This window comes from Amphibalanus amphitrite, unplaced genomic scaffold, assembly GCF_019059575.1.
Source record: "Amphibalanus amphitrite isolate SeventyFive unplaced genomic scaffold, NRLGWU_Aamphi_draft 000905F_arrow, whole genome shotgun sequence".
Classification (NCBI taxonomy): domain Eukaryota; kingdom Metazoa; phylum Arthropoda; class Thecostraca; order Balanomorpha; family Balanidae; genus Amphibalanus; species Amphibalanus amphitrite.
In genome coordinates, this window is record NW_024882399.1 from 37,721 (window position 1) to 49,826 (window position 12,106).

The window sequence follows — 12,106 nt, forward strand, 5'->3', positions numbered from 1 at the left end:
TTACATCTCCAATGGCAGTGGTTAATATGCACATATCGCGTTTTTTGCCTCATGTGGGCATTCATATTGCATATGTTCAGCCCACCGCTAAAGTAATGTAGGGTTTTACCAATCTCAACGGTTGGCTTTGACTGACGATTGTTTAATGCGGAGTGATCGAAAAGAAGATGTCAATAGCTAAAGTTGCAGCTGCAAGGGTGACGATACATATAAGCTACATTCAAAGTTTCATTGTAGTCTGGCTAATCGTTCCTAAGCTTCAGAAGCAGAACATACCCATGACTGAAACCCCACATTACTTCTGCTGTGGACTGTACCTATGCAAGCATTAAGTATTCTTAGTATTCGTATACAAGCAGTAAGCGGGCATGTAGCCAGGATTTTGCTCAGGGAGGGGCCAAAGGCCGCGGCCTAGGGTCGTACCCCCTCCAAAAACGGAAAACTCCTCGGTTTTGGCCCACTTTTTTGGGTCTGTGGTGCAGCTGTTTTTATTTATTTTTATCTTTTATTCAATTTTGTATTATTTTTCGCCTTCAGTGGGGGGGGGGGGGGCATGGCCCCCGTGGCCCCCCTTGGCTACGTCCCTGGTAGTAAGGTGCTGCCGATATTTTTTTTCAGTTTTCAACTTTGCTTTCTCCGAGCCGAACGGACCCATTGGCCTCTGTCATCAAGATAATCTGATTTTTGATCTATAGTGTTTGGTAGCTGAGTTTTGTAGAACATGTAAAGCTACGGCCGATAAAACCACCATCCAGTCCCTGACGTTTTCAGTTTGATTTTTATAAGCAAACGTGTAGATGGTCAATATTCATGGCGGCGGTGTAACTGGTAGTGAACCACTGAAGTTCACTGCTAACTACATCTGATCGTTCGAGTTTCATCCTCTTCTAAAGCGAACTTGAAAACCATTCAGCTGTACCGAGTTGAAATACTGGGCGTGCAGGGTGATAAAACAAAACATGCCATCGCATTCCACAAGACCAACCATGGTCTGTTTTGTAGAGGGTCAGCACTAGAGGTGGCAAAAAAATGAAAATTTTGGGAACCAGACTCGAACCAGACCCGGTTGGACATTTCTGGAACCAGTCGGACCCGATGTTAGTTGGAATCGGAACCAGTTGGACCAGTTCCCCAAAAGTCAATTAATACAAACTACTTGTAGGTATCATTAGTTGCATCATGTACAACAGCTTATTTCCCACTGGGAACATTCATGAGCTACTGTGTGCAAAGAAACATTCACTTCATTCGCTTCATATTTTGCAATACTGTGTAGTGTGCAAGATGTATAGTTTATGGTAGGACCCGGTTGGACCCGTCAGAAAATTTCCAGGAACCGGTCTGGACCCATATGGGTCCAGACTGGTTCTTTGGACCGGGTCCTCGGGTCCACATTTTGCCACCTCTAGTCAGCACAGGGGCAGTGCCCGACTTGTGCTGTCATCTGTACTGGAACTGTGCTATTTTTGCAGTTATAGATGTCGCCAGTGCCACAGTGTGGAGTTATCAGAACGGATCGGCGGTCGAGCTTTGTGTAAGTTTGTGTGACTGAAATATTGGGCACGCACTGAGCAAACGCCTCACAATGCACATCTTGCGCTTTGTTATATGTTTTAAAGAACATCAGCTGGCCAGGCTTCTCCAAGTGGTGGCTGACAGGTCAAGGTTATATGATGCTTGTAATGTAAGTGATTTTTATTTCGACTCAATCGTGCATCGCATGTAACAATGGATTTATATCACCTACTACTTCTCATGCGCCTTTGATTGGGTTTCGGTTTCCTGTGATCCTGATCCATTTCACCTTGTTCGAGGAAGCTGCGTTGCTTCACGTTGTAGCTTAATCAAGTAGTACTCTTTGAAATAACATTGCGGTTTGGCCTTATGCTCCTTCGTTACACCCATATCTAAATCCTGATGTTCACTGGTTTAGTAACAATATGTTACGTATCTTGGGTATTTTTTAAACGAAAAATATGGTGATTTGATGGAACACCAAACAGAAAAACTTATGTGCCTTGCTTTGCCCATGTATTGCCGTATGTATTTCAAGAGAACTTCGCATTTTATGACGATGGAAAGTACCATTTTTTAACAGACTTTCAATTAAAAACACGTCGGACGGCTCCTTTTTGCATCATCATCGAGGTCTGTCGGACACCTCGCTGGATATCCAGCCTTCGATGAGCTGGTGGTGCTGTTAACGGTGATTTTAGCCCTTGTGGTACTTGGGCACACAGCAGTAGCCCCTGATGTGCTTAGGGCATTTGGTCGTGCAGTAGCTTCCAGCTCTGCAGGTCTTCTGGCACTCATCTGCAATCGAGAAGAGGGCGTCAGAAAGGTGGAACATAACATCCATAATCCATATTCCATACAGAAGCGACGGAACACCTTCAATTAAGGGGGGGGGGGGCACTGCTAACTTTTGGTCCCATTCTTTCCATGCAACGTCCATAGGGCTAATGTTACAATGGCAAAATCAAGGGGGCACGGTGCCCCGGTGTCCCCCGCCCCCCCCCCCCCCCGTTCCGCCGCCTATGCATCCATACAAGGGCTCACACGTGTTGATAAGCCAGAGCAGACGGGAATGTCAGCGGGAAAGTATCGTTAGCATCGTCTTCTAAGGTTCAGCTCGGCACATCGGCTGTTTACTGTTTAGTAAGGATTGCACAGCTTAGTATTTCAGTCGTGCCAAAATAAGTCTTAGCGATTAACCCTATTAGTGGCAGGCTCCTGGCTACCCCTTTTAGTGGCAGGGGGGCTGTTTACGACCCCCCCCCCTTGATATCTCGAGATCTAACGGACCGATTTTCAAAATTCAAACGGCATTCGATTTCGCTCAACGAGATCTACATTTCTTTAAAAAAAAATGTCAATAGGGGGGTAGAGGGGGTAAAAACGGGCAAATTGCAGATACATTTTAGACTGTTTATCACGGCCAGGTTTCTGAACCAATCTTAACGCAACTTTTGCCGATCGATAAAGAATGAACCAGGAATTCACATGGATCCTAAAAATATGCATTTTCAAAAATCATAGGCGAATACAGATCATTGAGATTGGGGGTACACAAAAAGTATAGTAAATAAGGTTTTTGTTGGTACTGTTTCTAAAAAGGGTGGCAATGGTCTTGTTATGTTACAATTCTCTTATGAGAGAACGACTAAAATTGTATTGGTCATGCATAGGCGGTGTCAGGGCACCTATGTTGGGAGGTAAAAAATAACCCCCCTTTTTGGACGCCTGGATCCGCCTATTATAGCAAAAACGTGTCAAAAGAGGATGCACAATAACTTTGTATATGTTATCACATGATACCTTTCATTCACTGTTCGTAAAACTGGTGCAGCATCGTGATCTTCGCCCAAATGACTCGCTTCACGAATAGGACCCCCCAATTCCCAGTGCTCTGGAGCCGCCCCTGGTAAAGTTATGAACTTGAAATTTTCAGGGTATGTGCCCAATTTAGTTTGAGGAAAAGTCAGAAAATTTCAGCATCGTAGCTTCAGCGGTTTCGGAGATATTCCCGAAAAACCTGAGGGGTGGATAAAAACACCCCCCCCCCCCCTGCCACTAATAGGGATAATTGAGTTAGTTGGAAACTGATACAATTTTTCCGTTTAGCTTTTATATGTATCTTTGCCAAAAATCATCGGAGTGTGTTAGTTCAGCAATAGTCAGGTCACAATGTGTTAACGATTGATGAAAATCGAACTCACGGATGGAGATGTTGCGACGCGTGCGGCAGCAGTAGCCCTTGTAGCCCTTCCTGCATCCGGACGTACTGCAGTACTGATAGCGGCCCCGACACCTCGCCTTGCATTGCTCTGAGGCGGAAGACAACAAACGTCAGAAAGGACGAAAAGTGAACTGTCTGGGAGAAACGAGCCGAAGACGACCTGTAAAGAGGTCTTTGGTTCGGTCTCAGCAATACACTGCCTCCAATGTTTTGACCTAAATTAAACCTCAGGATAAGAATGGCATGAATAGTGTTGTGATTTTTTAGAGCCTTTGTAAGCTATGTCAAGTGTGGTGCACAGTGTGGACCACTATGTCACTCACTCAGTGTGATGGGACGGACCCGTCGGCGGCAGCAGTAGCCGCCCTTGTACCCTCTGGGACACCCGCGACGGGTGCAGTACCTGTCGTAACCTCTACATCTCTTCTTGCACTGGGCTGAAACCAGAACCGGTGGCTTAGTTTGGTTTTGGATCCATTCAGCAGTGTGCATTGGTAGCAGTTGTTGCACTACCTATATGGGCACAAACGCTGGATGGGAGGAGCTATTATGATAAAATATGAATAATATTATGTTTTATCATTGACTTTTAAAATGGTTTTGTATTTAGCCTTTTATTTTATTTCATCGCACGTTATATTAGCATGTCAACAGTTCAACAGTAATGCCTACATACACTGCACACGATTTATACATTTTGTCCATGAGGCGGCCTTCAACTGACAGCAAACGTCAACGGAACTAGACAGCTCAGCTACAGTGCGGAAATGTGTGGCTTTACAGACACATCGACCTTTAGTGTGATCCGCTCTACCACGACACTATTTATCGATTTATCGATTTATCGCCGAGCTATCACTTGATTAGCACAATATAAAAACTCACTGATTGCTTTTGTTTCTTTGAAGTAGTGTGCTCTTTAGTTGCGTATTTCTTAACATAATTTTATGTTGTTTTTTATTTTATTGTATTGCATTGTATTTTGTTTTATTTTTTATCCCATTTTTATTCTTTAGAGGAGCTAGGTCATTATGTTTTACCGAGTGACCTCCGTCGCCGGCGGCGCTGGCAGCAAATCCGTTTGGGGTTGTTCTTGCACCGGACGCAGACTCCGTGCCTGCATGTGTGACCGATCCGCTTGCACTGGACTGAAACGAATAGAACATTTTCAGACCACCTGATGGAGAACACATTTTGATACCAGTAAAACGCCTTTTGGGCGAAGAACGAGCGAGCGCGATAGTGAGCCCTGCACGTGCGGAAGGGCGAGAGGGTACTTCCAACGGGCTTGTGCAAAGCACCCTTCTACCGGTCGCTAGCGGTGTGCCAAATTTGAACGCAATCGGCCTAGCCGTTCCTGAGACCTGGAAGCAGCATTCTGCACGTGCGCACGTGCAAACGGGGTCCAAAATGACTTTTGCACGGCACCCTACTAACCGGTCCCCAACCGTGTACCAAATTTGAGCACAATCGGCCCAGCCGTTCTCGATATCTGGGAGCTCCCCGTGCACGTGCGCACGTGCAGCAGCACCCTAACCGCAACACATGGGAATGCATTGCCTGGTGGGTGCCTACCTGTATGCCAAGTTTCAGCGAAATCGCCCCAGTAATTACCGAGTTATTGAAATGGGAACAAATTTGGCACCTCTTCTTTTTGCATTTTGCACGTGCAGTGGGGGTCACTACTCACTCACATAGATCAAGAGTGTCCGACCATTGGTGGAAGGGATGCAGCTACCCTACAAAAATTACCGCAAGACAATCCCCCGAGCGGCTGCTGAGATATGGGTCTCTCAAAATCACTACTTTTGCAAAACGGCTTGAACACCCTTGACTTTTCACGTGGCACGTGCCACGACGGTCACTGAGATTTATCAAAAGTAGTTAATTACGGGGTAGAAGGGATGGGGCTACTCAGCAAAAAAGACCGCAGGCCAATGGGTCCAGCGGTTGCTGAGATATAACTGCCTCTCAAAAGCGTTACAGGCCGGGCCGCTCATACTGCGATTTTTCCGTTATATTGAAAAGACTCGCTTCGCTCGCTGCGCTCGCTCGCTCGTAATAAGGATAGAGTCGAATAAAAAAGTTGTATTTTTCCAACCGCTTCGCCTATGTGATCGGGCCTAGGCCTGCTGCGGATACAGCAGAGTTGCTTGGGGTTATTCCGGCACCTGCCACAAACTCCATAGGCGCATTCCTGACCAACCCACTTGCGCTTCACAACTGCAAGAGAAGAATGGTCAGTTTTAAAAGTAAAGTTTGTGTCCAATCACAATGGCATTCAAGTGAAATAGGCTATCACAAGTTTGTTTATTTTTGTAAAAGAAAATACTGTGTCACAAAAATACTTCCAAGTTATATCTAAACAGTAGTCCAAAGCGAAAACTGTGCATGTTTGTGGTTTTACGGGAAAATTGTCTGTACATAGCCTAGGCTCATTTACTGGGGGATCTGCGTGGCCGGCGCCTGCGGATACAGCAGAGCTTCTTGGGGTTTTTCGGGCACCTTCCGCAGACACCGCCTCGGCATTTGTGGCCTCTCTTCAAGCACTTAACTGAAACATAACAATGAGCGAGCGTTAATTAACAGCAAGGTAGTTTTGTAGCTGACGCTTCGGTATATTTTGCCTAATATTTTCAAATACAAGGCGTTTGCTGTATTGTTTTTCTTTGCTTACCGGGCCTCCTCCTGCGAACACAGCAGAGCCGTTTGGGGTTCTTCCGACACCTTTTGCACACACCTCGGCGGCATTTATGGCCAACTTGCGTGCACTTCACTGAAACAAAACAGTGTCCGTCAAATGCGAGTTTCCGTCTTGTCGTATACATATGGTTCGCTAGAAAGGAAGAAATGCATTCGAATGTAACCCATCATTTTTACACCGGCATTTGACGGTATGAATAAATGACAACATGATCCAAAGCCTCAAATTTACTTCGTGCTCTCTAATTGATTAATGATGCATATTTTCCGCATTGGTTTCTGATTATGCGCCGTATTCTCTGTTGTTTTTCGTTTGTACGAAATGGGCACCGGTCGATCTCATTAGTCCATCCAACTGTGTATGTATCACTTGTAAGCTCTCTGCCAAGGCCCTAAAACATACTCTCTGTTAGGATACCAGTTGAGCGAGTTGCGTCTCTGCTGTCGGAGAGCTGTTCGAGATTATCTTTATTGAAATTTAAAATAGTGACTGGATCCTCGTTATGCACTTTGTTGTGGAAGGGCGTATATTTATTAAGGTTAATTGATATCTTAATTGATAATTGTATGTTCACATTAGCCGTTTTCACGACGGGCAATCCGGCGAGTGCACCTAATTTGACCAAATCTGCACCTAATCTCTCTTACAGCAAATATCTTTATTTCATGAATTTATTTCAGTGTTTTAATCGATGATGCTCTCTGATAGTTAATATGACAAAACAGGCATATAAGCAATTAGTGCAACCCTAGGTGATAGCTACTAAGAGATACACTGAACCTAATTTGACCAAATCTGCACCTAATCTGCACCAGATGTGAACCAAATGTGTACCAGATGGCCGTCGTGAAAACGACTATTTTGTCTGGGTTCTTACCGGGCCTAGGCCTCCTGCGGATACAGCAGAGTTGTTTGGGGTTTTTCGGACACCTGCCACAAACTCCATAGGCGCATTTCTGATTAATGCTTGTGCACCTTTCAACTGTAACGAATGGTACGTGTCAGTATTCAGCATACCGTCCAGAAAACAGCTTGAACAGATTCGTAATTTAACTATGGGATTGCACCCTTTCGCTTCTTTTTGTTACGTGAAGTGAACTAATGTGTTTATTTTGTTTTTCATTATTATTGACAGAAGCGGACTCTCAGTGGAATGCGACGACGCTAATATTTGGCCATCGAAGCTGCAACGCGAAGAAGGACTTGGAGCTCGCATATTTAACGTGCGCGGGGATGCCGCCTTACTGATCGAAAATGGGTTGTCCCCCCCCCCCCACTAGCCGAGCGTGACAGGTCACTGTTCCTGCTAACACTCCGTAAATGCGGGCTGCTGTCATACGTGTGCTGCGTTTGGAACTTGACCTAAGCAATAAAAATTCGGACTGATGCATGCTTACTAATGGGTCTGGGCCTCGGTCGGATTTTGGGGTTGCAGCAGAGCTGCTTGGGGTTCCTCTTGCATCTGCCGCAGACTCCAGTGCCGCATTTCTGACCGGGATGTTTGCAGTGGTAGACTGGAACTGTGACAACCATGCGCGGTTAGACTGTGATGGTGCAATAACGAAATTAGGCGCAAAGCTGCATGATGTAGATTTCACACTGTGAATAGTCAAACTCACTCAACCTGTCGTGCAAAGTTAACATTTGCGTTTACACTTACAGGAATTTTGTGTATACCTACTTTGCATGACGTCGAATGACGTAAAAGATCTTCATGTCCATCACATAGTGATTAAAAGAAGTGATTAGTCTGATCGCTGGTCGGTAACAAAAACGCTAACAATTTGATGGAAAGAAGAGTGTCAGGTAAAATTTCGAAGGGATCCAGGTAGAGCAAGGAGTGAGTCACCGTACTGAGTGGTGCTGTGTGTGAGACAGCCGGGGAGGATGTGAAGTGGGCGTCATCACATACCGGGCACTGGTCGGGCGACACAGCACAGTCCCACGCCCTTGGGACACCGCACGCAGATGTTCTTATTGTACGATCCGCAGGACTGGCCGACGTGCTTGCATGGCCGGTACTTGACGATGTCCGCTGAAACAGAACACACTTTTAGCTAAGATGTCCTCACGAATCAGCGCTGGCAAGTAGCTGTACATAAGTCACTGGCTGACGGCATCTGAGGACTAGAAGGATGAGATATTTTCGACAGACATAATAACGTTCACAAAACTTTTATATCAGTGCGGCTAGCTATCAATGCACTCAATACCTAACAAGCTATCCTTGAAGAACAATATCGTTTAGGATTTTTGTTATCATTAGCCCGGAGAAAGTTCTTTTCCCCCTCAATAAAAAAAAAATCGGGACGCATACTACGATAATGCCGGACTCATGTGCTTCAATATAGCATCGGCTGTAAACTAATTGTGGTATCGCAACACTCAAAACTTTTTTACTACCTCCTGGAGGGTTCATTTTCATCAAACCAGCAAGATAAGAGTATATTGAAAGGGTAACTCTTTGCTACCATTATGTGCATAGTAACGGTACGTGGTTGATATGAACTTATTCGCCAGCGAAGAGTATTATTACCATGCAAATATCAATATTACTCTCGCGATCCAGAACATCACGAAAACTCTTTCCTTCTGGGTATCGTGACTCGTGTACAGATAGTCGTTTCATGCGTGGATCTTGTTTACCCTCGTGAAGATGATATTTGAAATGGAATCACTCAGCCAATCAGAAACGAGATCGGCCGTTTGCGGTTTGAAGGCCGCGCGCATCTGTCAGTTTTCGGCCGTTGGTCTCCGAGAGCGGATGTGAGCAGTGTCGGTGCCGCGCGGCGTGGCCGTTGGTGATTGTGCTTGTGTGCTGTTCATCGCCTATAGAGCCTCTGTGGACATTTTATTGTAAGTACCGATGTGCTAGAGCATTGCATGCCGTTGAGTGGTGCTAATTTGACCTGGTTAACAGGACCCCGTGCACGGCCACGTGGCCTAGGTTGTGAGTGCGTACATTAATTTTGTTGTGATGCTACAAGTTTATGCATTTTGTTGGTGACTTTGAAAAAGCCCTGCACTGTAGTGATCCAGTCTCATTATCTCACGCAGACGGGCGACCACCCAGGAACGCCGTCGCTCTCTTCAAATATTGTGCGCTGTGGCTTATCCAATATGAGGGCGCTGAATGTCTTGTATTCACATTCAAAGTGCATTCAAGTTGTATCGTGGTGTTTATTTACCGCTTGTGCATTGCTGAACGCTTCGTATAAATTCGTATGCATAAGTGAAGAGTCTCACAATGTTCATGGCTGGTGTGCCCCTCGTATTGTTTGTACGGAAGCCAAATATACATTGTTGCTCTTGAAGCATGTTTTTTAGTTGGTGAGCTCCGGTTAACAGAAGCTTCGTGAAGCTTCTGAAGCAAGCGTCTGTGAGTCTGTTACCATCCTCTGGGGGGTTTACACTAAAGGAAAGAGTAAACATTACCATGTGACAAAGGGTAGGCCAGAAGAATATGCTCTCTGTAGGAGGGTAAAGCACAGAGTAGATGATGCGTTACTCCCTAGAAAAGGGTTCCGTTTAAGATTTACCCTTTCAAAGAGTGTAACCCAAAAAATGTTACACTCTAGACAAGAGTAAATCAAAAGAGTTTACCATTCAGAAGATGGTAAAAAACGTCTGTGTGTCATGTTACCCCTCCCTGGCGAGTTTACTCTTCATGAAAGAGAAAAATTTACCATCTGGAAGGTGGTAAAAAACGTCTGTGTGTCAAGCTACCATGCTATGGCGGGTTTACCCTTCAGGAAATGGTAAAAAAGTTTTCAGTGAAGACTAGTCTCCTTGCCACAAGCAGCTCGTCCGAATCACATTCGGGATTCACGAACTTTCAACTTCGGTAAGTTGCTGTTGATTGGCTTATCCCTACTGAAATACAGAGACTCTACAAAATCAAACCCAAGTCCAATCCAAATCACACCCAAGTCCGCCGCACAGTATGGCGTGTCCAATCTCCTAAAAAACGCCGAACTCGGCCCTACCCGTCCTTACACCCAAGGCCGTATCTTACACCTACCTTGTGCGGCGAGTACTGCCGCGCAGAGCAGCAGGAGAAGCGACAGGAGACGCATCCTGATAGCGCTCAGAGAGCTCTGCCGTGGCGGCGCCAGCTCACCGCTATATACTCACCCGAATCCGGAGGGTGTGTCAATCAGAAGCCGCCCACGACGCGTCAGAGGCTCGGCCATTACGCAGCACCAGGCATGTGCTACTTACTGACAGACGAATTGACATTTAGGGGTGAGTAGGGCGAGGTCCTTATACACGCGCCGCGCCCCCAGCATCGCACGTGCAGGCCGAAACAAAATGTGAAAAGTGACCGGCACATGTGCTGTGGCTTTGACGTTTGTCCATTTCATAACGTGGTTGCATAATTGTGAAGATTACGATTGGTAAAAAGTATGACGCCTAAACATCCATTTGATTAGATAGTTCAAAGATCCTTTTTTCCATTTTGGCTAAATTGCAGACCTCAATTACAGAACATAAAGCTGTACAGTGTACATATGTAACACAACATCAAATAGCATATAACCCAGTTAGGGACTAAGCATATGTTATAAGCTAGAATGATTTCCACTTCGTGCAGAACATGCATATATTTCCCAGTCTATATACTTAAAGGGTCGCCTTGCAGTCCTAAGAAGATTAGAATGTGATATGAATCACTTATGATTAGAAGAAAATATAAGAAGGGATGTGCGAGATCATTTCGCTCCGTGCATTAGGCATAAACGTTCCGATTGCTCATTTTTAACGCACATCTTTTCGAAAGTTTTTAAGTGTGAATTGTACATATGCGGATGTTCATGTGAAGTTCATGTGTGCCTCAATCTAACCGGAAAAATCAGGAATAACATTTTGTCGGCCGTCACTCTTCCGTGAATTAAATGTCACTGGAGGGTGGACTTTGACAAATGTTGCACCCACATTTGAAAGCCAGTATCATGTATGTCCGGATGCATGTATTTCACTGTATGCAAGTCTGACTGCACTGAAAACAAAATGACACAAAAAACGACTAAAAACGCACAGGCAGAGCGTGTTAACTAGGCTTTCTTGTGTACCCTGCATCATGCATTTTTTGACCCGTCGCAGACGTGTCAATTTACAAATGTGTTAACCCAGTCGTGTTGTGTCCTAAAACACAATATCATTGTGTCTTCAACACATAAGGCTTGTGTGAATACATTTGCAGAATACAAGGTAAATGTGTTACTAAATTTAACACGAATCGCAAGTGAAAGAAGGAAGCACGTGGTGATTATGTAGTTTGTTGCCGGGGCGCAGTTGAAGGGACTTTGGCTTTGGCTGGACAGGCTGACTGCCAAAGCCGGGCCCCGGGTGGAATCGGGCGCTCGGGTGCGGTCAGGGCTGAGTACCCGGCCGGCCGACCCATACGGTCAGGGCGCGGTCAGGGCTGAGCACGCGGGCGGCCGACCCATACGAGGCCGCCGACCCATACACGAGCTGGGGTTGCGCCCGGTCGGCCACTTCAGAGCCGAAAGGTGAACGCGTCACGTGGACGGCTCAATCAGAGCACCAAGTGACGATGCCCCAAATTGGAGGACTACTGTACAATACAGTTGTCCAGACAGCCGGGATTAATTTTTCAGCCACCGATTTTTCAAATATATCCTATATAGACCGAGGAGTTT

The 12,106-nt window shown here is 45.6% G+C and overlaps 1 protein-coding gene across 1 annotated transcript; it reads right to left on the reverse strand.

Moving 5' to 3' along the window:
* Positions 1–2,014: 2,014 nt before the first annotated feature.
* LOC122367907 (NF-X1-type zinc finger protein NFXL1-like) lies at positions 2,015–10,543 on the reverse strand. Its single transcript, XM_043341434.1, has 10 exons — positions 10,465–10,543; positions 8,356–8,478; positions 7,841–7,963; positions 7,321–7,425; positions 6,417–6,515; positions 6,183–6,293; positions 4,780–4,887; positions 4,063–4,176; positions 3,720–3,827; positions 2,015–2,313 (listed from the first exon to the last, which is right to left on the reverse strand). The coding sequence occupies exons 1-10, from the start codon at positions 10,517–10,519 to the stop codon at positions 2,213–2,215; spliced, it is 1,047 nt and encodes a 348-aa protein (XP_043197369.1). The 5' UTR covers positions 10,520–10,543; the 3' UTR covers positions 2,015–2,212.
* Positions 10,544–12,106: the final 1,563 nt, after the last annotated feature.